Genomic DNA, 27,190 nt, shown 5'->3' with positions numbered 1-27,190 from the left:
AGGCAGGGCAGCCCTGCATCGCCCAGAGAGAGGGTGCCTGCCTGCCACTGAAGGGCTCTGCTCCTGCTCTCTCGGGGTCGCATTGCCAGGGATGGCCCAATTCTGCCCTGCAAAGAGCCTGGGGCAGTGCTGTCCCATGGGGTCCCTGTGAGGGGGCTCAGAGAACCCCAACAGATTGCACAGTCTCCACCAGCAACACCTCTGCTTGTCCACCTGGGTCTTCTGGCCCCAAATCCTGATGGCTCCAGCTCAAAAATATCCGTCCCCCACAGCTGAGCTCCACGATGCTCCTTGTGTCATTGCAGCCCCTCTCTGCCCAGCCTCATGAAGCCAAAGACACTCAGAGAGCTCTAGAGGCAATTGCTGAAGGCCCTGGTGGGGTTTGGGGACCAATCTGTCCTCCTGCTCCCAAGGGCACCATTCCTCCACACCCCCTGCCCTGCCTGCTGGGGCAATGGGAGCACAGATGCTTCACTCCTCCTCTGCCTGCAAATTCTCCTCCTTGGAGCCTTGGCATTTCCCTCATGTGGCCTGAGAGCATCTGTGCTCCTGGCAGGAGACCCCTGGGGATACCACAATGCTCAGCCACATTCCTCTCCAGGCTCCCACAGCCACCCTCACACCAGGGAAGCAATGGTTTTGTTCCAATGTTATCTGCCCTAAGGACTGGAAAGCCCAGGTCTGGTTTCAATGGGAGAACCACTCGTGCAAGCACCCAGCTTGAAAATGGGTCCCCTTTAAAAAAAACAACCAAGACACAAGAAAACAGGAAAAATCCCTAACCAACCAACTACAAGAAAACCAAGAACCAAAAACAAGTTAAGAAAAAAGAGTATCACAGATACTGCAATCCATTTTTCTACTTTTTGAGTTCAAAGCAGGTATATACTGCTGGTCACATCAATGTTGTGGCCTCCATGCTGTGAAACAACAAACCATCTGTCCTCAAACCCATCAATTCATCACCTTTTGCCCCTATTAAAGATGCTTCCAGCAAACCAGTTATCAAATTGGTCTTAAAACAACTTGAGGGAGCAGAAAGGATAGGATGGAAATCAGAGAAATACTGGATTACACACTGAGGATGAGGCAGCAGCACCACTCTGCTAGGAAAAAACCCAAATATAATGGAATGCATAACAAGAGAGACCATCTGTAAGGCATCAGGTAACACTACTGCTCTCCTCAGGTCTTGGCTCATGGCTCCACGTCAGGTTTGAGCACCACAATCTGAGGAAAAACTGCCTCAGAGACTCCAGGATGGTGTCAGAGAAGGTTATGGGGCAGAACTGACAACAGACGGTGTGGCAAACACAGCTGAGACAGTTGCAAACCAGGGGGATCAGATGGTATTTACCCAAGAGGTGTAAAGGAACTGAAGTGAGAGTGTTGAACTGACTGCGCAGTCTGTAACCTGGAGCTTCAACTTAAACAGACGGTGACAGGCAGAACTGGCACTGCAGACTGGGATTATTGCACTGAACTCATGGCAGAGGCAGGACGAGAGTGTCCAAAAGGTACAAAAACCTCTGCAGGGAGAAGGTGTCCTTCACAGGCCTGCTTTGAAGGAGACAACAAGTTTTTCAGCAAGGCTAATTGCTTGATTTGAGTTCACTTGAACTGCCAAAGTCAGAGAAGATTCAAGGCCAGGCTGGATGGGGCTCTGAGCAACCTGGTCTAGTTGAAGATGTCCCTGCTCATTGCAGGAGGTTATAGCAGATGGCCTTTTGATATTCCTTCCAACCCAAACCATTCTATGATTCCTTAACAAAGCTGTTTTGTCTCAAGAAAGTCTTCTCTGAAGCACTAGGTGGTGAAAAGAAAGGATACAAAAAGAAAGGCAGACAGAAACACCCTGTTTCTTGTATTCCCTCTCCATTATCTTTGATCATCCCTGTGTACTTGGGCGGGAGTTCTGTGTCACCGCGGTGTGACAAACCTGCAGTGGGAGCGCACAGCTGACGCTGCTAAAGAGAGCACATTTATAGAGTGCTGGCAGTCACACGAGCTGGGGAAGGAAAAGCTGACAAGCTGTTGGTGACATGGAACGGTAAAACGGGAAGGAGCTGGGAGATACCAGCCCTGAGATTACCCATTACATCACTGTCCCAGTTAAGGAGGCGCAGATGCTGACAGGTACCTTCTACCTTGCAGAAAACCTGTGGTTGTCCACCTGGATTTCTCCAAGGCCAAGTGTGCTGATGATACCAAACTGGGTGAGGAAGTGGACACTTCAGAAGGGAGAACAATCCTGCAGGAAGACCTGGACAGTCTGGAAGAGTGGACTAAGAGAACCTTATGAAGAGAAGCTGTGGCTGCCCCATCCCTGGAAGTGTTCCAGGCTGGATGGGGCTTGGAACAACCTGGTCTAGTGGAAAGTGTCCCTGTCCACAGCAGGAGGGTTGGAATGAGACGATCTTTACAAGGTCCCTTCCAACCCAGGCCATTCTCTGATTCAGCTGCAAGGTCTTGGACATGGGAAAACAAAATCCAGGAGGGCAGCACAGGCTGGGATCTACCCAGCTGGAGAGCAGCTGTGTGGAAAGGAACCTGCAGGTCCCAGGGACAAGTTCAGTATGAGCGAGCAGTGTGCTGCTGCAGCAAAGAAAGCCAACAGGGTGCTGGGCCGCATCAACAAGGGCATCACCAGCAGAGAAGGGAGCCACAAACATTCCAGCTGTAGACTCTCAAATTCATCATTTTCCCAAGGATGACACCACCAAGGTTTGCATCGCTGTTCCCACTGCCCAGAGAACTCTGTTTGTCTGCAATGCTGCACCAAAGGCAGCAACAGCACACTCAGCCCACGCTGCAAGGAAGCTGCAGAAGGGTGGCAGAGGGTCTGGCAGCCCCAGCGAGGAGCAGAGATGGGAGCTCGAGACTGTGTTTCAATCTTATCAGGCAGGGCTGGCATGAGCAGCGCAGCTTCACTGCTTCAAGAGCCCCGGGCTTTGTTCACAATCACTCCCACTGGCTCATGCAGTGCTGGGAAAATGTCACTCCTCCCCTTCCCTCCTATGCTCCAGTTTCTACCCTCTGTAAGCAGAGAACATCTTTATAGTCTCCTTTTGCATGTGATGACAGCAATCTGCAGATGAAAGGTGTGTGGTCAGTACTGCAGGTGAGATGTAGTATGGAAAAAAAACCCCACACCAATTTTCAACCTTTCATCACATTAACTTCCCAGGAGCTTCCAGCACTCCAACTGACGCCTTCTACACATGGATACAACGAACTCAGAACCAGCCCATCAAATGTGAAACCCGCAATGCAACTGCTCAATGTGCCACTGCCACACAAACAAACAGCAACCTATGGTGCTCAGAGAGCTGGTAACACCACAGGAGTCCTGCAGCATCACCCAACAGCAGTGCCCTGCACCAGGAGGAACTGGGCATCTCCAAAGCCATCCACTGGCTCAAATCACTGCAGGCACGGCCACACGACTGCTGCCATCAGCCAGGAGGACAGAAATTACAACAATCTGGAACAAACAACTCCAAAAGCAATCCGTAAGCAAGCGCTATCTGCTGAGTGCTTTGTCGAGAGGATTTCACCCACAACCCGCAGACCACAGGCAGTCCATGGAGCAGGTTTGCAAAGAGGCAGGAATAAGAGGAATTTTGAAGCAGCGGAGACACGCTGGCAAATAATTTTCCAGGAGAAATCAAAGGGGAAAGTCAGCGAGTCATCTTTTTGTTGTGGTTTTTTTTGTCTTCTCACCCAGCTATCTGTAAGAGGAGTCATTATTCCCTGTAACAGCAGAGGATCCAGCACAGCAGCCACGCACGCCTCTTGTCAGGCAGCCTGTTTGCACAGGGCTTGGAGCCTTCGGCAGAAAGGTGGCCCAGCAGAGCATGGCAGAGAGGCACTCGTTGAATATGGATGCCCACCTGCCTGCTGAATAGAGATGAAGGTCCCCAAGGCTCCTTTGCCTGGCCTGTGTTCAAACACCACGGCAGTGACAGAGAGCGTGGACGTTTCTCATGCGTCCCGTGGTGGTGCTGGGGGACCTGGGAGGGAGGGGCGTCACGGCCCCCTCCTTGTGACACCCACACCTCCATTCAAGAGCGATTTCAACTACTGAGTTCCCAAGCACAACACAAGTGCAGACATTTCACATCTCATCCGAGCCACGCCTTGAGATCCTACAACCATTCCAGGAAAAAGCCAACGTGATGCTTCCAAGCTTTCATGCTTCCAACTCCGTATTTTTTGGGCGTAGAATCACAGACTCATTCAGGTTGGAAAAGCCCTCTAAGATCCTCAAATCCAACTATTAACACAACAGCACCATGTTCACCACTAAACAGTGTCCCTAAAAACCATATCCACATGTTTTTTGAACACTTCCAGGGATGGTGATTCCACTACTTCCCAGGGCAGCCTGGTCCAACGACTGGCCATTCTTACCGCAAAGAATTTTGTTTGTTGATATCTTGCTGTGAACTCATGGTCTCCCCACAAACCCTCCTGCATTGCGATGTGTCCCCCACTTCCCCTCCCATGCATCTTTGAGACATTAATCCTCTTCCCAGTGTTTTTGGCTTCAAAGCACCAGATCCCACTCAGCCGCGTGGGGTCCAGGTTTTTGTGTGGCGCTAGCAAAAAAAACCCTCTCTCCATTGAAAATGTACACTTGTTCCCTTAACACCCTTATTATTAATTGCTATAAAACTTAATTTTATTCATCGTTTGTTATGCATCCAAATTGGATGGGGAAAAAAATTCAAATTAACTGAAGTGAAAAGATTTCAGAAGATGGTACAGAAGGCTCCTGAAGGAACTGAAGAAAACACTCCGGAGACTGGGAACGCAGTGCTAACCCAACCTGAAAGAAAGATCTTAAGACAAAGAGATCTTGCCAAATTGATCCTTTAATTATAACATTAGTCATTTCTTTCAAAGGCTTAGTGTAAGAGCTGGGGGTGGGGGGCAGAAAAGACTTAAAGGGAGAAAAGACTTAACATCACCAGGATGAGTGGAAGCAATTAGGAGGATTTAAATGGCTCTCTTGTTTGGTACAAGGCAGATGGATTTCATTTTTCTTGCCATTGTGTTTGACTTCTTGCTCTGCCATTAGCTTCTAGAGGTCTTCTCCTTGGCTGGCCCGAGGGCCCAGTCTTCCCAGGTCAGGCAGCAGCACCTGCCACTCTGCACCCACTCAGCTATTGCTGCAGACCAGAAATACCAGTGATTATAACAGCTCTGCCAGCCTGGAAAGGGGCTGGATGCACAAGGCTGAATATGGGAATGGAGTCTCCCAGCCCTCAACAGGAGGATGATGCTGCAATGAATGGAGGAGGGTGATTGCAAACCAAATTTTTTTCTGCAGAGGCTGTGGAAAGGGAGGGGGGAAAGAGGCAAAATGCCGCCTGTTTGGTACTGGAAGCTCTGTATGAGTCCTCAGGAAGCTCTGCATGAGTCCTTAGTGCTACACCTCCAAGCACAGCTTATTTTTTAATCTTCACTCTTTCATCTTCTTGCTCCCAGTGACAAACAAGACACAAGCCATCTTCTCAGCAGGAGGGGCAAAGCAGGCAGGGCCTCTGCAGTCACTGGGACAGGACCAGTCCTAGTGGCTGTGGTCACTCCTGGGGTGGCACTACTGCCACTGGCACATGACGCCGGAAGCAGGGATGGGGCAGCGCAGATCTCGTTGGGCCTCTGCTGCTCTGGAGACAAGCCCCAAACACACATATTCAAATTGTTTTGTGTGAGAAACAGCTGAGGAAAAATCCCCAAAACTCAACAGTTTCACAGAAAAAGGGAGAGCAGATCTTTGCAAATCTCCAGCACATGCAATTTCTCGGGCCACGAGGCAGCCTTAGGTAGAAAACAGTGTTTCAGTGGATGCTCCATCCTCACTCGCTCCCACTGACTCTCTTCTGCCAGGATTATCTCAGCAGCTCGTGTAGCTTTACAAGCTGAGCAGTCACATCTCCTTGGGCTCTGTACCTGCTCCCAAAGAGGAACAGGGCCAATTTTTTTTATCTTTTCCTGCTTTCAGTCAGAATTAATTGATCCATAATTGCACCCATAGAGGGGGAAAGTTAATAGACACAGTAATAAATGCCAAAGCCACAGCAGAACTGGCTCTCCAAGCCCCTGCCTGGAGCAGCTCCATCTCCTCTTAATAGAGTCGCATGCGATTCCAGTGCATGTGTGCCTGTTCGTATTTAGGGAGAAAAACTGAGGAGCCTCGTTATGATGAAAACAATTTCTTTTCCTCTCCCACATACTTTGTGCTCAAGGAGCAGATGGATCCAGGCTGTTTACATCACAGAGGTCATGCCTCAGCTTAACAGTTGGGGAACTGACTGTTGGGAGAGATGCTCATCGCAACCAGAAGATTGCTAAATCTGGGCTCCGGCAAACTTCTGCTGGTGGCAAATGAAACACACAAATGTCCTCCTGCAGCCTCTTCACATTCGGGACCCACCCCGGGTGTTCGGCTGCTTCCCCAAAGGGAGGCGAGGGCAGAGGCAGCTCAGCAGCAGCTCCTGAGAGTGAACCTTGAGGAGAATGCTGGAAATCCCAAGTGGACCTTGTTATCTGCCAGTGCAGATGGTGCAGTTTGCAAGCAACGTGGGGCCAGGTTTCTGCAAGGAGGCTCCCAGGGCTCCCTGCTGCACCCCATGTTAACGCAGTGGCTGTGATTTCAGCTGAGCATGGCCTGTCTTCCCCCAAAGCAGTGGTGTAACTGCCAGGGAAAGAATTCATTCCAGTGGAGGTGTTTCCATGGAGCTCATTCCCAAAGTGACCATCTCTTCTCAGTTCAGCACAGCCGTGGGACATGTTGGGGTATCCAGCTGGGCCCTGCCTGTTCATCCAGCTCAGAGCTGGACAATGGAAAGGTCACACCTCCCATCCCCCAGCAGAGCCAAGTGTTCTCTTCCAGCACAAGAGGATAGCAGCAAGAGCTAAAAACAAGAAGAGCTCAGCAAACAGAGCAAGGAACGAGGCCCTTCTTGCTGCACTCAAGGCCACACATCATTTGTGTGCAGAAGAACCTTCTCCTGCCTTAGGTCCTACCCCTCCACGGCTCCAGCAGCAGCTTTGGATGATTCATCCCACCAAGGTGCTGAGCCACAGAGGATGTGGCTGTGTCCAGGCAGGAGGACATGCACAGTGGCCTTGTCACAGAGTGGCAGAGCCCAGCTCGCCACCTGCGCTCACCTCGCCCAGCCCTCTGGGGAGCTGAGCAGTCCTGCTTTACCCTGGATATCTGGCACACCACGAGATCATCTCCATTGCCAATTAGGCCACCCACCCACTTGCATCCTTCCCCAATACAAACCCCATTAGCAATAAACAAACAGTTGAAATGCCAGCCGGTGCCTGGGAAGAGTCCTAGACAACTGCATCCAATTCAGCGGGCATGGAAACAGCTGTCTCGGGCAGTCCTGGTGCAGAGAAGCACCAAGCTGGACTGGGGCATGGCCAGCTATTCCACCAGCCCTGCTGTGGTCCTCTGGCCAGTGTCTGGCTTGTGTCTCCGAGCTGCTTTCAGCATCGCCCCGGCACCAAAAGCCTTGGTATCCACACAGCACACCACACTGGCACGATTTAACGTTGCAATAAGGGGCTTTCCCAGCTGCTGAGTCCCAAGCTTTAGTCTCCTAACTTTCCTTCCTTAGGCTTTTGTAGGAAAGCTCCTGCTTGGCACCAAGACCCAGCTGGACTTTGCCCAAATACCCAAGCTGGATGTGGCATAAGAAATACAAATTCCACCCAACACTGCTTGGACATCTTCATCCCCCATAAGAATTCCCTCTCTGCAGGGCAATGTGAGGCCCTTCCTGCAGCCTGTCCCCAGAGCCCCTGGACTCAGTCAGACCCCAGAATGAGAGCTGGGAAAATTCAGCCCAACAACAGACCCTGAAGAAGCCCAACCTGCCACTCTAGAAACGCCTGAAACCACCACCATCACACTTGAATTCCCAGGGACACCCAGGACAGGGACAGAGATGACCAGGGCCATTCTCCACCCTAACCCTTGCATCTAAGGGCTTTCCATCTGGCCAAACTGGTGTTACAATGACTTTTGCATTTTGTCATGATGGGTAATTAGCTAAAAAATAACCTGCTCCAGGCAGAGCAGAGGAGCCCACATCTTCCCCCAGTGCAGGAGAGGGCATGCTCTCCCCATTCTTCAGCCCCTGCCAGCAGTTGAGGATGTGCTATGCAACCACAGTTCATTGTCATGGAGACAAGAAGACTTTTTGTCTCCAAACCCAGCTCAATGGCTTGGATTAAAACTGCCTTTCCCTTGGGAACTGCAGAACAGGGACAGTTGCATTGTCCCTACCTCCTTATGTTCTGGGCTTATCCACGTGCACCCCAAGCATCCCTATCCTCACCAGTTTGCACCCCCCCAGGGCTGGGCACATCCTCCTGGTCACAGCACAGAGGTGCTCTGTATCACTCCACAAACCCATCCCAAACCACACACAACCCACCAAAACCAGCCTGCACTCAAACACATTTTCATAGATTCCCCCATGTCTCTCCCCTCTTCCCCAAGCAGCCAGAAGATCCCCAGTGACCATTTCTCCCAGGTGACCAAAACCACAAGATCTTCAGCTAGGTGAAATAACAGGAATAATAAATATCTTCAAGGCTGTCCCTTTCCCAGCTCCCCAGGGAGAGAAAGAGCCAAGCATAGGCAGGGAGCAATCCCTTGCTGTGGGGCAGGCATGGAGGAGATGGAGGGACACAGCAATGCTGGGGCCAGCCTTGGGTCTCAGAAATGTGTGACCGGCACGGTTCGGAGGGAGCGACCACATTGCTTACCCTGACAGCACTCCCAGGACAAGGTTGAGGACAAAGAAGGATCCAATGATGATGAGGGGGATGAAGTACAGCCAGTTCCAGGTGGCTCCTAAGGCATCATTGGTCTGCAGGGGAAAGAAAAAACCACGTGTGACATTACCTTCAACACCAGCAATGGGGCAGAGGAAGGGTGTGTTAACTTCAGTGCTCCAGGCTGACCACACCAGGCTCCTCAGGGTGACGTGGCCATGCCTGCCAAGTCATAGTGGACACCCTGCAGGGGAGCTCCCCACCAGAAGAGCCCTGGCACCCCTCGGCACCCTGCACCAGTCTGCAGCTCTCCTCAGGCAGGACTGCTCGCCTCCATCTCCTCCAACCACCCCCGCAGAGACTGTAAAGCACGGGTATAGCTGGAGGTGCAGGGTCCTGCAGCCCAAAACGGAGGTGCTGAGGGCGAGGGGCCACCCTGAGCATGTTTTCCCCAGCCGTTTGATTCAGTGCTTCCCTGCACATCCACTGGGATGGGGCAAAGCAGCCCCACGGCAGCAGGGCCCACTGAGCACAGATTTACAAGGTGCCTTAAGACCAGGGAAATTGAAGAAGAGGCAGCCAATGTTTTTCCCTCCATGCATGCTGCGAAACCTCCGAGCAGGCATTTTGCTGCTGGCACCATCACTAATACCTTGCAGACACCCTCCCACCCCAGGTACATCCCCCAAAGCCAAGGAGCTGAGATCAGACGGGAGCTCTGAGTGCAGGGCACAGCCCGACAGCTGCAAAGGCTCATGATGAGCCCTGCTTAATACCTCCAGACATTAATTCACTAGGGGTTTTAATAAAGCAGTGCCCCTCTGTCCCTTTCAGCCGTCTCCCAGGCCCCATTTGTCCTCTGGTGTCAGGCACAGTGCGCATGACGCCGGGCTGAGGGTGATGCGGCAGAACGTGACTGTCTGGGGGAGGTGGTATCAATCTTCTTGCAATGAAAGACTCTTTCTCTTTTCTCTCTCTTCCCCCCTCTCTCTGTGCTAATTAAGCCCTCATCTTCATCTGAGTCATTGGCACCACGTCTCCTGGTCGGCCAGTGCAGGAGCTGAGATGAGGCTCTGCAACGGGAGAAGTGCAATTCCGAGGAGGAAAGAAAGTCCCCTGCTGGAGTCCTCCTCCTGTGGGAACTTCAGCTGGGTGTCCCCATCACCCTGACACGGAGCCCGAGGCAGGAACGGTGACATCAGCACACCCCAGCACAGGCATTGACCACAGCACTGGGACAGGGGATGTGGGCAGAGATCTCAGCGACAAGGAGCAGCTGGCGCACAGCAGCCATAAGGGCGCTGAGGTTGGGAAAGCATCTGGAAGGACTCACTGCCCTCCTCCTTTGGCACTAGGGAAACCACACACCTCTTCTCAAGATCCTGCTCTTTCAAGAGCCCCAATTCACCTCCAGCCCCTTTTTTTAGGGCCACGGGAGAAGGAAGTGCAGGGAGGAAGGGAGGATGCGTGGGAATCCCAGAGAGCCAATGTTCACCACAACCCTCCAGAGACACCCAGGCCACTGCTCTGCTCTGCCAGCACCATTTCCCATGGCATCAGTCTTCAAAGCATCGTGCAACCCTCAGCCCGAACTTGGCTGGGCTTCAGCTCCCTGCCAAGATGCTACTGGGTACCTGCCACCCATGTCAGGATTGTTTGCCTTTGGAACTGGCTCCTGCCCAAAAAAACACAGGCTTTCCCTGAGGTCCCTGTCACAGGGAATGCCAAACAGACGAGCTGCTTTCCTACAGGAGAACAGGACATCTTCCCCCAGAACTGGTCCATCACCACCCCTTCTTTAGCCACCTCAGCAGGAGAGGGAGGGGAAATGGGCACGAGATGATGGAGCAGAGGGCAGTTTCCCCAGGGTTATCTGTGCCCAGACCACCTCTTCCCTCTCCATTTTGCAGGCACGGTGAAATTGGTGTCACTGGGGACCTGCAGCAGGGAAAGATGACGCAGGGGCTCGGCAGGGCTCTGATGGCATAGGCTGACTGATCCCAACCTCTACGTGGCACCTCTAGTGCCCGGCTCCCCTGGAGGTGGAGGCAAAGGGCATTAGAGAGATCTTTAAGGGGGTTTGGGAAGTCACATATCCAGCACCGCTAGCACCCAGCAGCTGCAGGAGGGGCACTTCTGGGGGAGAGGAGGAGATGGGGAGCTGTGGCCATGGACCCACATACTCAAGGACTCAGGGAGGGTCCCAAGCACCCAGGCTGACAGCAGCAGCCCCAGGAACAGCATGGCCACCAGCAGCCACACGGGTCCTCCTGGCTGGTGCCAGCTTTGCTGGCAGCCCCCAGCCCCAACATGAAATTTCTCAGGGGACATCCCAATGCTCCCTACAATCCCAGGAACTGGTGATGCCCAGTCAGGATGTAGTGGCTCCAGACCATCATCTGGTACCTCCTCAGCTACTCAGACTGACAAAAACTCACTTTCCACACTGGAAGCCTCCTCAAGCAGGTGCTCCAATGGCTGCTGTAACTTCCAGCCTAAATTTATTTGCGGTCATTTTCTATACCACTCCATTCTTTCGCCAGCGTTGGCCTCTGGCTGAAATAGCTCTTTTCCTTCCTGTTTCCCATCCTGATGTATTTCTAGACAGCAATCACAGCCATCCCCAGCCTCTGCTTTGCTGGCCAAAACAGGGTTCTTCCAATTCTCTCTTGCCCGACTGGCTCTCCTGCCCTATTTTATCCAGTAGCCCCTTCCCTGCTCCCATCCAGGCTCAGTTCAGTCTCCCTGGACACAGGAGACCTGAATGAGCAATTTGATGGGTCACATTCCATCCCTGCATGATGCCACAGAGACTTTACCACATCACCGGCATCCCAGCATCCTCCCTCCTCCTTCGTGACACCCCTGCCCTGCAGTCACCTCGTTCACCGTCTCCTCTTCCACACCTCTGCTTCCCAGTCAACAAGACCTGAGCTCCAAGGACAGATCTTTGCTGCTCCTCAGGAGCGCTTGGCTTTCCATTTCTCACTGCATCCCACATCTCTTCCTCCGTCCCTCAAATGCCTCCCAGCCCGGGATGGCAGCCTCTGTCCCTCCAGCTCCAGGAACCCAGTGGATGCTGGAAGCAGGAAAGCCCCTGACTCATCCCTAAAGGACTCCACGAGTCGATGACATCCCTGTGTCCCCCCAGCACCATCCCAGGACTGCTCGCTTCCCTGCCAGCCTCACAGAACTCCTCATTGCCTTCCCCTCTTCCCCTCTCCATTGCCACTTTCCCACAGCAAAGCCTTTACTACAAGGAGCAGCTCTACGACGTTTCCAGGCCTGCGATGCCAGGTTAGCCCGGCGTGACCTACCTTTGGCAAACCCATGATTCATTTTCCTCTCTTGCCTCCCAAATCTGTTCCGAAATGGCAGGCGATCGAGGTCAGCCTCACAGTCCTATTCCTGCCTGCCTTACTTTTCCTCCCCTCCTCCCCCCGCTTTTAAATATAGGCATCGCATTCGCTATTCTCCAGTCAGATGGTGCCTCCCCCAACTCGATGGAGCTGTTAAAAATACTTGTTACCAGACCTGCCATTTCATGTGCCAGCTCCCTCCGAGCACGGGGGGAAGCCATCCCAAGCACCCGGGCTGGTGGGTGCCGTGGTCTCAGCATTGGGCTTCCACGTTGGCCATGTCCTCGTTCCTGGTATCAAGGCTTTTGTTGCTTTGTGTCGGCCAAAAGCAGGGCTGAAATATCCATCCATGCCCAAATCTCTCCAGATGTCATCTCACTGGGCCTTGCTTCCATCTGCAGAGATGAGGAACTGCTCACTGCTCCTCCAGGAGGGCTGAGTCAACAGAACTTTGCTATGGCCCTCATAGCACTTTCCAACTCTTTTGGCACCAAGATGTAGTTGTCTTAACTGAGCAGCCTCTTTTCCCATTCCTTAGGGGCATCATTTGTTCTTGATATCCCTCTGCAGGCAATAGTTCATCATCTTGGTCCACTGTGCCTTCGCACAGGCTTTTTCCCCTTTGTGGAAGGTACCAGGAGATTGTTGTTTGCAGAATTCAGAGTGGACACAAGAATTTTAATCCCTGAATTACACCAACACTAACTCCTTTAATGAAGACATTCCTGGTTCCTGCCTTGCTCCCTGCACAGCTGACCAGGCCCCATCACTCACCCCAGCCCTCTAGGAAGGGCTTTTTATATTCCTTTGGGAAATGGAGGAGCTTCTTGATGCCCAATCTTTGCTGCTTCTTCCCTTCCCTTCCCTTTGAGAGACTTCCTTCTCATTATGCACCCCACCAGCCTCCATCACAACTCCCCAGACTCTTCCGTGGCCACCAGACCAAGAACCACCAGACTGACATCTTGGCACAACCCATCCTGCTGCCAGGAAAGCCCTCTGAGCCTATAAATGACACCACCAGGGCGTGGGAGCAGGGCCCTCCTGAGGGAATGGGGCCGGCATGACAGGCCCTCACCCAGAGAAAGAGCCCCCACCAGCTCCTGCTTCTCAACCCCCAAGCACAAGGTTATTCTTTAGGCAGCTCTTGCGGTGTTTGTTTGGTTTTTTCTTGGTTTATTTTTCCCCCCAAAGGGCAGGAAAAGGCGCAGGAAGCTGCAAAAGGAGGTCTCATTTGGGGGGCCAGAAATCTAAAGAAATCTAAATATATCCTCAAGTTGAATGCACAGCTCAAGTGTGCAGCCCACACGTCCCCTCCCTCAGGCTGCGGCGCATGGGAACCTTCAGGATTTCTTTGCTAGAGGGGAAGGGAGGGGGGAAAACCTCAATAAACCCCTTAAACTCAGTCTCTCCTAGCTAAAAATAAACAGAAAGCAGGTTCAGTCTGTGCAGGGAGCCTTAATGGCCACTCGTTGCTCACCAGCTTGGGGTGGAGAACTGGGGACTTCATGGAGCAGCAGGATGTGGGGGCCACCGGATTTCATTCACACAGAGATTCCTAGAATGGTTTGGATTGGAAGGGACATTAAAGGTCATCTGGTTCCAGCCCCCTGCCATGTTCAGGGACACCTTCCACTACCCCAAGTTGTTCCAAGCCCCATCCAGCCTGGCCTTGAACACTTCCAGGGATGGGGCAGCCACAGCTTCTCTGGTGAGCCTGTGCCAGGGCCTCCCCACCCTCACAGGGAAGAATTTTTTCCTAATATCTGGTCTAAACCTACTCTCTTTCAGTTTAAAGCCATTCTCCCTTGTCCTATCAAGACCCACCCTCACTGATTCTCCAGGGTCTCATAACAGGGCTGGGCTCCCGCTTGGGGTTTTCCCTGTAAAGCAGGGGAGCTTTCTGCCCCTTCCCAGCAGATGTGTCCTGGATACCTCCACATCCAGCTTGGCCAACATCAGCAGCACACACTGATGCCCTGCACACAGTCAGGTCCCCTCTCAAATTCCACCTGCACCAGGAAAGAGCTTCTGTGGTTTCTGTTTGAATATGGACTGAAACGGCTCATAATTACACTGGGCTAACACACGTTCATTCCTGCATGGACTGGTGGGGTGCTCAGGGGATACAGCTGCTGTGGGGAGGGTGGGGAAAATCCATGGGACTTCCAGCAGCATGGATGGCACCATCCTGTTCTCATCACTGTCCTCTGCCAGGATCTCCTGCCCCACGGGGAGCTTCCGTGGGAATCCACAGTTCTGCCTGCATTGCAGGGCAGGGATGGGATGACCCAGCTGTCCCAAACCCTGTGGCTGGCCAGGAGGGATCTGTCAGCCCCCACTGGCTGCAGTCCTACTGACAAGGTTTGCAGATGATGGGAGAAGCCAGGATCTCAAGGGCCTTTGCCCTGGGAGCGGTGCTTGCCTTCCCCAGCACTTCTCAGGTGCTTGCAGAGCAGGACAGTGGGTGCAAAACCACCACAGCATCCATGATTTGTGCTCCAAATCCTTGGCTCAGCAAGTTCCGATGGTCTTTGCCTGGTGGTGACACCCACTGTGCCTCTGCCATGGCTGATGGTGTCCCCCCAGCAAGACCTCCACAGCCCCTGACCTGCTCCTCCCTGCAAACCACAGCTGCAACCAGCTGAGAATCATGCACAGGTCAGCAGTCACAGTTTCACACCCCCCAAAAAAGGGGGAGAAAATTAATTTTAAAAATGCCTTACAGCAGATTCCCTGGCCTAAGCAGTTCCCTCCAGACCCTGACACCCGCTGCTGCTCTCCCCAGTGCAGTAACAGATCTCCTTGTTCCCTTTAATGGCAGTAATTGAATCTCCTGCATGCAGGGCCATGCTTCACTCCCTGCCTGGGATCCATCAGAGACCCCGGCACTGGACAAGATCTGAATGGAAATGCTTTGCTTTCCCAAATCAGGTTAATGAGGAAATTGGTACATTTCCTCTGCAAGGCCAGGACTGGCCCGGGGTGGGACATATCCTGCCATGGCCAAGTGTCAGGGTCTCCAGGCAGGGTGGGCACCTCCTGCCCCATTCCCTTCCTTCAGCACTGCCCTTCACTGGCCCTGGCATGCTCTGGGGTGCCAGGGACAGGCAGGAATAATGCCAGAGGGGGACACAAAGCTCAGCACACGCTTCCATCTGAGTGTGTGCAGGGAGGGAGTGGCGAAACAGGAAAAGGACACAAAGCATTTCATTTTCCTGTTTCCTGAATGGAATGCAAAAAATGTGTTGCTAGAAGCATTACTAAAAATCAAGCGTTTTCAAAATATTTGAAATAGGCACTGAGACCAAATTTGGTTCTCTTCTCCTCCAACCCACCAAGAAATTGCACCCAGATGCCCCAGCATTGATGAACAAACCCAGTCCCCATGTGTGCCTCCTGCTCTGCCTCTCCCCACAGTCATCCCTCACTGTGATCCCTCCACTTTTGCTCCCAAACCTTCACCTTCCCCCTGCCCGACCCCTCCTACGCCTTCCCCAGCACCCCCCTAACCACTCTGCAGCAAGATGAACTTTTCTTGATGGAGCATTTGCAAAGCTTCACAGCTCTTTCCAGTGCAGACCCACGTGCCAGCGCCGCTGCCTCTCCAGCAGGACCCAGACCCTGGGTGCAGCAGCAGGGCATGGCTTCCACAGGATCAGCCTTGGGGCTGTTTTCTCGTGGGGCTTGGTTATTTCCAGCCTTGTTTTGGGCATGCTGCAAGCTCAGAGAGGCAGCTCCGACCCCATGATATGTTGTTCCTAAATATGATTTTCATCGTTGTATGACGTTCTTAGAGGAAGGAATATCCCTGGCTTCAGCTGTGCTGCTCTGGGGCAACAGACCCCTGCACAAGCTCACTCATGGACCCCAACAGCTCCCCAGCCCAACCCTGGAGCACAGGAGCACATTCACCAAGAGGCATGGAAACAGCTTTCCAACACCTCATCAACGCGATTTCCAGCACCAAATCCACTAATGGGTCCTGGGCTTAACAAAGATGAGCAAGGCAGCACTGAGACCCCCTGCCACCTCCCACCCTTGAGCCTGGAGCTGTTGGGCAATGCCAGAGCACCAATGCTGGCGCACTGGTACCTCCAGCAGCCCCCCAGCTCCTCCAGTGCTTCCAGCAGACCGTCTTGGAGTGAGACTTTCCCGCGCGGGCAGGGAGGAGGGTGTGGGCAGGGAGCTTTTGATAGAACATGCCTGAAAGCTGGGATCCAGCAGACACAGTTTGTTTCCTGCTGTGTCATTTCATCACATACACACACACACACACACAGAGGGAAAAAGGGGAAGGAAAAAAAAAGGCAGGAACATTTGGCAAGCTGGTGAGGGTCTGGCTTTGCTGAGTGCGGAGAAAGAGCCGTTTTTCCAAAGGGAGGAGAGGGGAGAGCAGGCTGGCCGCCACACACGTGCCTGGTGGGGCCAGGCTCCAGCACCCATGCCTGGCAGCACAGGCACCAACTGGAGCCATTTGGGGAAAAACAGCTCATTTTTTGAGTTCAGAAAGGTTTGAACCTTCGAGGTGGAATCTGAAGTCTTTCTGAACATGCTCTAACATGCTCTTAACCATGTTTAAAACATGCAGCGTTTTGGAGGAAGCAGTAGGAAAGGGCCCTGTCCTGCGGCGTCACAAGTGCTGGGGACTCTTTGGCAGCCCCCATTCCCCAGCCTGAGCCCATCCCGCTGTGCCCGCACGGCCGGGAGCCGCCAGGAATAGCTGCAGAGGCATTACGGTCTGTGCTCGCTGCCGAGCTGCTCAGAGCTCTGGGTGCTGATTAAATTTTCATACCTCCCCGCCAGGATATTTTGTGTGTGCTGTGTTTTAATTTAAAACACATAAGAAGGGACTCCTGTTCCCTTTGCAAGCGTTCTGGCTGGAGAGCCTGGCGCCATCCCAGAGCACAGAGGGCTAAAAAGCCAGGTGGTTTCCCTCTTTTGCCATCCCTCCCACCTCCCCCACTCTCCAGCCTCTCTCCCTCCTCCTCCTCTTTCTCCTCTTCCCAGCTCCTTGCTGGGAGCCACCGTTGTCCATCACACTCCCAGCTTCCTGCTGTACTGAGCTCCTCCGGTGCTCTGCCCATCACTGCGGCGTCAGGGCTGGTTTGGGGATCTTTGCACCACGAGCCTCACTGCAGTGGTCCCACCACCCTTGGTGCCTGGCTGGCACTGCTGCAGCTCTTGCCCTGGGACCCCAGGAGACAGGCACCAGTGTCCAGAGGAGCTGCAGCAGCTCCTGGAGGTACTGGGGCTCAGGGAGGTTTCCCAGCTCATCTCAGGTCTGAGCAAACCCCCAAAAAGAGGAAAACCCTCTCTGCTCAAGTCATTAATTTTGCTGCCTCCTGGCTGCTCTACGGAAAGCCAGGCACTGTCCTCACTCTCCAAAAGGTTGAGGAGGAATCCACGCAGAGCTGCACGATGCTCAGGTCTCACTCACACTGTTCACACAGAGGTGCTTTGGGGAGGGCAGCTGAGTGCTGAGCATCCCAGGAGATGGCTGTGAAACCCCAGGAACTGATGCCAACATGCAATGAGCAATTTTGCATACACACACATGGAAAAACAACTGTTTTGCAACAGATTCCTCCTCTGACCCCCTCCAAGGTCGACTGGGGCAAATGGGGATGGGGCAGGAAGCAGAACAGCCCAGCCCTGCTCACATCTCTGATCCATGTCCTCCAGCATGACCAGTGATATAACACACCTGCCTTTCCCAGCATCCCAAATCAGGCCTGCCTGAGCAGTCCCCGTTCCAAAAAGGATGGATATGTCACCGCATTTCAAAGCCAGGCTCCAGCAGAACATCTTCAGTACTTTAACAGGGCTCATAAGGAAGATGAGGACAAACATTTTAGCAGGGCCTGTTGTCACAGGACAAAGGGTATTGGTTTTAATCTGAAAGAGGGTTGATTTAAATTAGATATAAGGAAGAATTTTTTTACAAGGAGGGTGGTCACACACAGGCACAGGTTTCCCAGAGAGGTGCTGGATGCCCCATCTCTGAAAGTGTTCCAGGCCAGGTTGGATGGGGTTCTGAGAAACCTGGACTAGTGGAAAGTGTCCCCACCCATGGCAGAGGGGTTGGACTGGATGACCTTTAAAAGGCCCCTTCCAGTCCAACCATTCTGTGATCCTGTGATCTCAAGTTTGGTGCTTCACAGACAGAACCAGTCCAAGCCAATTTGTGCAATCCTAGCCCTGCACCCAGCAGCATGAAATGACTTCTGCACGTAGTGAGATTCATCAGAACACTTTTGCACCCCATGTGTAGAGGAGATCCTAAACACTGAGGAGACGTCCTCCCCTCCTGGTCCCAGCACCCCCAGCATGCTGGAAGCACGTGGGGGTTGAGTCACACATGCTGCAAACCCCCGTCCTTGCAGCAGCTCCTGTTTTCCAGCCACTCCTGCAGCGTCCCCGCACACACAGCTCGCACTTGGCACCCAACCCGCGCCCCTGCAGCCTCCTGGCTCTCTGCTGCAGCTGCTCAGCTTTGCCTGGGGCTGAAAGACCCAGACCCACCTCCCCCGAGGCCATGGACACAGCTCTGCCCACAACCACCGCATTTTGGGAGAGGATTTTGGAAGCCGCCAAGAGCTTGATGTTCTTCCCCCCAGCAGATGCTCCCCTCCTGCTGCTGAGGGCTCTCAGCACTCAGCCCTGGCATCTCCTAAGGCTCCCTGTACTGTTTTGCCTTCCTGCTTCCCAATGGTCACAATGCCTTGTGCCAGGAGAGGATGAGGAGTCCAACCTGACAGCCAGACCCATGCAGGGGAACAGGCAGCAGGCTCAGACCCTGTGAGCAATGCCGGCAGGAATCAGAACATTGTCCAGGTTGGGAAAGCCCTCTAAAGTCATTAAGCCCATCCATTAACCCAGCACTGCCAAGGCCACCACCCAGCCATGTCCCCACGTGCTACATCTGCACACCTTTTAAACCCCTCCAGCAATGGTGACTCCACCACCTCCCTGGGCAGCCTGTGCCAGGGCTTGACAACCCTTCTGGAGAAGAAGTTTTTCCTAATATCCAATCTGAACCTCCCCTGGTGCAACTTGAGGACGATTCTTCTCACCCTGTTGCCTGGGAGAAGAGACCAATCCCCACCTGGCTGTCCCCTCCTGTCAGGGAGCTGTAGAGAGTGAGAAGGTCCCCCCTGCGCTTCCTCTACTCCAGGCTGAGCCCTCCCAGCTCCCTCAGCTGCTCCTCCTCCGAGCTGTGCTCCAGACCTGCTCTAGGAGGAGCAGACGGCCCTGGATGCCCTGCCTGCACCTCCTTACAGAGCCCACTTGCCCCCAGCACATCCTTGCCACGGGTGTCTTTCTTCCCACCGCAGCTCCCGGCGGCATGGGGGGAAGAGGGGAGTGCCAGATCCTGGCAAGCCAGCCTCCTCCTCGCTACCTGCAAGCACAGCAGCTGAGCAGTTCCAAACGGGAACACAAATAAACAACTGCGGTGAATAAATAGAGCCTCCCGAGCTGGCGTTCTGGAGGAAATATCGATTTCAAACTCCTTGCCTGTTTGCTTCCTGGCAACTTGGGAGCCGGGCTGAGCATCTGAAGCCGCCAGCATCACCGAGTGCCTGTGCTGTTCCCGGGCAGCCCCTCCCCAGCCCTGCCATCCCCCCAAGCCCCAGCATCGCTGTTTAATGACAAACTGCATCCCAGCCCCTGCCCCATGCCAGCAGGGGCTGCAGAGGCGGAGAAGTAGGACAGTGAGTCTCTTTGCCTGCACTGTACTTCCCTCTGGTTCCTACAGAAATCAGGCTTGGTCTGGAGCCAGCCCAGGGAAGGGGTGCCTGCTCCAGGATAAGAAGAAAACCAAAATACTTCTTAGCCCCCGTTTCGGACCACAGAGGCAGTCTCAAAGTCAAACTCCCCTTCAAAAGAAATCAAAGTCCCCCAGGCTCCCAGGGACAGGAGCTGGAAAAGCCATAACACCCCACAATTCTTTTATTTCAGCCCATACTGTGATTTCTACTTCATGAAGGCAAAGCTGATACAAAGAAAGCAAAAAGCAAGCACATAGATGAAATAATCCATGTGGAAATTAGCTTGTTGCAGTACTGCCTGCAAATTCCAGGAGCCACACTCCTAGACCTGGTAGAACGGTGGAAAAACAGATCTTAAAATCATGATACAGTCACACAGGGGAATTCTGTAGTAAGCAATTTCTTTGAGAGATTGCTAAAGTGGTTTTCCTGCCATCTCCCTCTTCCCTGCAGCGTTAATCCGCAAGGACGCAGCCTCCCATCGCTTTATCCCAGTGGGAAAGCAGAGTCCCCTGCTGAGCCCCCCAAACCTGGAGCATGGGCTGGGCAAGGTCCACGCTGGTTAGCAGCAGGAGCCTGCTCTGGCTTGCTGCTCCAAGTGATGAAGGTGATGGCAGAGCATCCCTGTGGTTTTCCAGCCCTCCTCCTGCATCCCCCAGGGACTGCATCCTTCACATTTTTATTAAAAAAAGGGCAGAAATCAGTTTTTCTTTCTCCAAGTAGCAAAAGGACCGAGCACCCACAACCTTTGCACCATGAGGCCCCCTGAGAGGCAGCCTGTGTCCCTGGGGAGGACGGGACGTGCAGCCCAGCAGTGCCAGGATCACCAGCTCTTGCCACCCCCTGAGGTGAATCAGCAGCGCTTCATGATACCAAGGCCCCAGATCCTAATTCAATTAAAAGCCAAGGAAGGTCCCTGCTCCTTTCCATAACTGGTCAGTAACAGCTGGTTCTTTGCAGAGGAGCGGGGAAGGGAGGCATCTTATTTGTGGTCCTGGCCATTGGGGAACATGGTGACAGAGCATGACAGTGACATTGGTGACAGAGCACATCTGCCCAGCTTTGCTAATGGTGCTGAGAAGATGATTTGGATCCCAAACCCCCACAGGGGTCCCAGAGAGGCCCCAGTTTAGCAGCTAGGGTAGCAAATAAGGGTTCCTGTAGAGTAGGCACAGTTTTCAGAGCTCCCAGCAGCACCTCCTATCCAGTAGGACCCAGGTGATGAATCAGCAAATCCCAGACCCAGAAGGGATCATCTCCAGCCTTCCCAGCAAGGACACCCCAAGCAGCAGGAGACCAGACCTACTCAAACAAACCCCTGAGGTCCATCAGACCATAAATTGTCTGTCTGTTCCCCATCCCCTCACACCCCACCAGCGGGGCTCCAGCACAGGGCGTGCTGCTGCTAATTGCTGCAGGCACCAAAGGCTGGGAAGGGGCAGACACCGGGAGTGCCGATGGAAGCAGGTTTTGCAGGGGACAGTCATTAACACAAGAACAAGGCTCAGGGCAGGGGGCTGGCACCAGCCACAGGCATGCACAGGCTGCATACGACAGTGGGAGCAGCTGCCCAGGGCACTGGAAAATTGCCTTCCTGATATACTCAATTGTACCTGGGCAATAGGTGCTGTGGTCAAGTCCCTAATCACATTGACACACCAGAACAGACACAACATTGAAGCTTTTCGATCTGAACACTCAGGTGGTTCAATCCTGCCTAATTCCCCCACTGATGCAGCAGGATCCTGACACTGCCATCTCCTTCAGGAAGAGGAAAACCAAATCCTCATGGAAAGGTCAAGCCTTTGCAATGAACTGTCCACTTTCCACTCCAGACTAGGTTTCCCTCTGTGCCCCGCACGCCACCCTGCAGCCCCGGAGGGACCGTGTGACAGACTGAGCAAGAAAGGGGGCCCCAATGCTGATAGCCTGACGCTGGCCTGGGGTTTAAAAGCAGCCTTTCCCCCGATGGCAGAGTCCCTCCCAAAGCAGTTTCCCCACCATATGCCCCCAGTTTGCCTCCCGCAGAGCAGTGCCACTCTGCAAATCTCTGGGCGTTATGGGAACCAGGGTATAAAAACATTCCCGGTGCAATGACGCCAAAATTGATGCTGAAATTAGGCTGGGAACAGAACAGGCACGGTTGCTTCTAGCCCACAAACTCAAACATGCTTATACGGCCAGTCGCCCACGGCGAGATTGCACTCTGGGACTGCCTGGAGCTTTTTTCCATGCTTCCACATTTGCCCCCAAGTTGCTCTCTGGGCACACCAAGAGCTTGGCCATCAGCAGCTGCCAACCACAGGAACTCAGCCCAGCCACTCCCTGCTTCCTCAGCACAAAGGTCCCAGCTCTGCGTCAGACACCAAGATGCTGTCCCTGCCCCAGAGAAGGGGTCTGAGCCCAGCTCTGAGGCTTTCCCAGGCCACCAGACATCCTCTGCCTGGTCTGCAAAGCCCAAAAAACATGTCCACTCTCACAGAGCTGCCCTGGGGAGCGCAGGAGCAGCAGGCAAGGAAGGATGCCTCCCCAGGGACAGCCTTGAAACAGGAGGATCACTGCAGGACAGGCCCACGAGGTTTTGCTCTCTGCAACAAGCTGCACAACCCAGTCAGAGATGGGGACCGGGCCTTCAGAGCTCCCTTTGCCTGGAGGCACAGAACACACCCCTCTGTCCCCCATCTTCTGCTCAAATGGGAAAGACTAGCCCCATTCCCATCATGAAGGAAACTCCGGATCTTCTGAGCTTCCAGCACACAGAAACAGTCTCCAGCTGCCCACCCCCCGCTGCCCAGAGAGCCCCCAGAGCAGCACCACTCACATTGTACAGGACTGTGGTCCACCCTTCCATGGTGATGCACTGGAAGACGGTCAGCACAGCAAAGAGGATGTTGTCGAACTGCGTGATCCCGTCGTTGGGACCGATCCACTCCCGGCACTCATAGCCCGGGGGGCAACCCTGCACCCCGCAGGGATGGGGAGGGTCCAGCTCCTCTAGTTCACCTACGAGCACACAGCAGAGAGCCAAAGGAGGCAGAGGTAAGGCACAGCTCATCCCAGCTTTTTTCCACTCTTGGGATGTGAAGAGGGTGCCGAGCCCTTATCCCCACCTGAATTGTTTGTGTAGCAGGCTCGGTGCAGCTTCCCGCTGTAGAACTCCAGGCCGATGATGGCAAACATGAGGATGGCAAAAAAGAGCAGCAGACCGATCTGGAGGAGAGGCACCATGGCCTTCATGATGGATTTCAGGACAATCTGCAAGCCTGGGAGGGGAAAGAAAGGGCACAGCTCAGAACAGCAATGCAAACCCCCCACCAGGGACACACCCATCCCACCTCTGGCAAGAGGAAGACAGGGAGCAGAGGGGATGGACAGTCATCAGAGAGATAAAAGAGGCCAGCACAGCTGGGAGGGTCTCTTTGGGCAGGAGGATCCTGGAGAAAAGCACCATCCCAGGGGAGGGAAAGCCAAGCTACAGAGCAAGGCTCCAGAAGAGGTTGTTTCTGGTGCCCACTCTAATGTGCTGCCTATGCTTGCCCCACCTGGACTCGGTGGGACATGGCTTGTGCAGCTCTATCCCCCTCGTTGCCCCCAGGACATGGATCCAGCACTGCCGGTGCCCAGGGCAGGAGGGACAGGAGGACCGGTGCCACCACAGCTTAGTTTCCTTATTTATCCCCGTGCCAACAGATGAAATCTTGCAACAAAAAGAGGAAAAAAAAAGCAAGAAATCTCCCCTGAATAAACCCCAGTCCTGAAAGGATCCACCCACCTCCTTCTGGCCAGGGAAGGGGAGCTGCCAGCGGGCTCTGCCAAGCACAGAGCAGGCTGGGCAGGGGGCAGTGCCACCCGGGGACACCAAGTGCTGCCACCCTGGAGTTCCCACTACACAGAGAGGTGGGATAAGGTGACACAAGGACCCCTGTCATTCCAAGGACATCAAGGATGAATGTGGACACCCTGGGAGGAAAATCAGGGGCATCCAACTTACTGGGAATGCCCGAGACGAGCTTCAGAGGCCTGAGCACGCGCACGGCCCGCAGTGTCCGCAGGTCCACGTGGGTGTTGAAGTGTGTCCCGGCCGTGGCGAGGATGCTGCGGGCACACAGGGACAGAGCAGAGTTATCCCGGGGAAAGCCCTTGGCCTCCTCAGTGCCATGTTCTCATGCCAGGCTGGGGGAAGCCACGAGGAAAACCGTGTCCCTGGGCAGGTACAGAGATTCAGCTCCTCCTAAAGGTCAGTGAGCCTCGTTTGATGCTGGCACCCAAGTTCATGGGCCACCATGATCACACAAAGCCACCCAGGGGCCCCCAGCCTCAGCAGCCCCCCATCAGTACCCCCCACACACCAGGATGGCTGGGGACAGCCCCACATCACCCATGGATTCCACCTGGGGTCTCAACACCTCCGGCTGCACAGGATCCACTTCCCTTCCAGGAAGGTGGCACATGGACCAGAAGCAGCGCCTCAGAGACGGGAGTCACTCCCCTCCATGCTCCTGTGGCAGCACCTCCAGACATCAGCTGCCCTGGTTTTTTCCATACGTGGAACTTCCTCAGACTCCCACCTCTGGGATTGCTGAGAAGGAGCCGAGAACCTCACACACATTCCAAAATCTATAGTAATGAAAGTTTGATGACCTTGGAAGACAACCGGCAGGCACAGGAAGGACTCCAGAGGTTTTCTTTTAAAACACAAAGATTTTTTTCAAGCCCGTCTCTGGAAAACAAATTGGGGCAGAAGGGAGCTGGTGCACACCGAGTCCAGCAGTGCAAACACTCGGGGCCCCTGCACCTGCTCTGGGAACAGGGATGCTGCACCTCAGGGATGGCAGAACCCTCTCCCATCCAGGCTTGGTCCCCAGGTGCTGGGTGAGGAGCAGGGACGTTGCAGTAGAGCAGCAGGGGGTGGGAGAGGAGGGGATGGGGAGGAGAACGGGACAGAGGGAGGCAGCAACCTCAGGGTTGTTTGCAGCAATCCAAAAACCGAGGGAAATTGGGTCATTGTTCCACTAATTCATCTAATTACAGGCCAGAGCAGCTCTCTGGTGCGCTGAGCAATTAGCACTCTTTCTCTCACCCTCTCCCTGAGGTACAGCAGGTACCAACCTGTCCCTCCAGAAAGGCGGCTGGGTTTCCTAGGATACCCTGGCAGCAGAAACGCTCTCACATCTGCAAACCGGGTTGTTTCAACTCCTTTTCCCAGTCTCCTCTTCCTCCCTGCCCCAGAGCAGGGGATGAGCCTGATGCCCCAGAGCCTGGCCCCAGCAGCAGTGGGGATGCATCGCCCACCACTCCCTATGTATCACACAGCTTATCCCTGATATTTACAGGGATCTTTCACCCTTGCTGGCACTTTCCCTTTCCCCTGAGCCCTTTCCACACAGTCTCCATGCCCCAGCCTGTGCCCAGCCCCTGCTGCCCACTGGGCAGACAGGAGAGTGGAAAAGGGTCTTAATTAAGTCAGGAGCACCCAGAGGCTGGGGAGAGCTGTGCTGTTAAATTGGTTGTAAGATCAAAATCAATAAGTGTGATAAAGCACATCCACTCGGCGGCACGAGGGAGGGAGAAGAGCCTCGTCACTTCCAGCCCTTTCACACACCCTGCCAGCGAGAGCAGGGTACCCCAGCGCTCCACAAAATGCCACCATGGGGACACACTGTGCCAGCGTCATGCTGGAAACCCCGAGACCCTCCTTTAGCTTTTGCTCCTCATGTCCCAGCCCCTGGAGGGCCACTCCAGCCAGGACCGAGCACCTCCGGGAGGTCGGGGATGCTCCCAGGCAGGATGCAGGCTCCGGCCCTTCTCCCGAGGGCTTGCCAAAGCCAGCCCAGCTGGAAGGCTCCTGGCAGCTGAGCAGGACTGGGATGGGCAGCTCTCTCCTGTCACCACGGACCAGTGCGAGCCGCGGTCCCGCACGGATGGAGCGACGGAGGCGGAGCCGCCGCCTCTCGCAGCCTCCCCACAGCGCCCGTCCCCGGGCCAGGAGCAGCGCCCGGGAGCGCCCCGGCTGCAAAGTCCTCGGCTAACCCAGATTTGTTTGAAGGGCTCCGGAGCCGCCGCGCTGAGCCTCCAGGCAAGGCTCGGGCGATTTCAGGGCACTCCGTCCCCGCGCTCCAAATTAGCTGCTAAGAATGGGAGTCCTCTGTGGCAAGGTGACATGCTCCTTGTCCTCGCTGGGGGACAGGGGACATCACGAGCTCTTTGGGGAGGAGGACAGATCACCAGACCGAGGCGGTTGCACTCAGACCTGTCACCCGAGCGATGACAAAAGCTGACCCACTGCTGTGGGTGCCTGCACATCCTTCCGCAGGCACAGCCGTGGCTCCCGGCGAGGGCAGAGGCGCTGGGACCACACACTGCGGGAGCTGCTCCCGGCAAACCCATCCAGCCCAGAGCCTTGGGGCAGGGTCTGAGCAGCCCCGGACCACCCTTAGACCTAATAAAGTGGCTGGGGACAACGCACACAGATTCCAAGCCACCCCAGCCCGGCTGCTGGCTGCTTCTCCCAAGCCCTTCTGTGGCTGGAAGTTACAGACATCCCCTCTCCTGGATAACCAGGCTTGCTGGAAGGCACAGACAACATGGTCACATCACTACTAATTATAAATCCAATGCTCCAAGCAAACCTTGCTGCTTCGGACTTCAGCATAGCTCACCTGTAAATTGCTTATTAACCCTCTAATTATGCCTTTTATTAAATTTTTTTTTTTTTTTAAATCACATCACCCATAACTCCCAGTTTCTGAATTAAGGTTTCTCACAGCTCCTGAGATGGGGCTCAGGCTGTGGCAGACCTTTGTGCTGCCACAGGGCAGCAGCTCCAGTATCTGTAGAACAATTTAAACCCTTTTCGATCACTTACAATATCCACGCCTGATGTGCTAATAATTATTCTTTATTTTTAGGCAAGGACCCAAACTAAAATTACATCTCACCATCCAAGTTATTTGAAAAAAGCTGCCAGATTTAGGCTATAAAAATCCCAATGATCTCATGCTTTTCATCATATGTACTAAAGGAAAAAAAGAAGGGAAAAAAAAAGTAAAGGCGTTTTTATAGGTCACCCAGGCAAAGGGGTTAGTTTTACTTCAGAGGAAAGGGGGAAGAGAGACTTCAGGTGGAGAAAAGAGCAGAGAGGAGCTTTTGGAAGGATGCAAATGAGAGAGGAGGCAGGATGGGAAATATATGCTAATCCACTGAAGTATAATTGAATAGTGAGCAATCACCAGCAGACAAAAAACCTCTTTCAGG

General features: G+C 53.9%; 1 protein-coding gene across 2 annotated transcripts in view; it reads right to left on the bottom strand.

The window, feature by feature from the left end:
* LOC103617799 (voltage-dependent R-type calcium channel subunit alpha-1E) overlaps positions 1-27,190 on the bottom strand; it is an 81,070-nt gene that overhangs the window by 37,512 nt on the left and 16,368 nt on the right. For both annotated transcript variants that reach the window (XM_017737435.1, XM_017737436.1), the window contains exons 4-7: positions 23,928-24,031; positions 23,047-23,199; positions 22,758-22,939; positions 8,797-8,900 (exon numbers count right to left, since the gene is read on the bottom strand). In XM_017737435.1, coding sequence (XP_017592924.1) covers positions 8,797-8,900; positions 22,758-22,939; positions 23,047-23,199; positions 23,928-24,031 — 543 coding nt within the window. The remainder of the gene's footprint in view (positions 1-8,796; positions 8,901-22,757; positions 22,940-23,046; positions 23,200-23,927; positions 24,032-27,190) is intronic.

This window comes from Corvus brachyrhynchos, unplaced genomic scaffold (assembly GCF_000691975.1).
Source record: "Corvus brachyrhynchos isolate BGI_N302 unplaced genomic scaffold, ASM69197v1 scaffold466, whole genome shotgun sequence".
Lineage (NCBI taxonomy): Eukaryota > Metazoa > Chordata > Aves > Passeriformes > Corvidae > Corvus > Corvus brachyrhynchos.
This window is presented reverse-complemented; position numbering and strand designations above follow the sequence as displayed.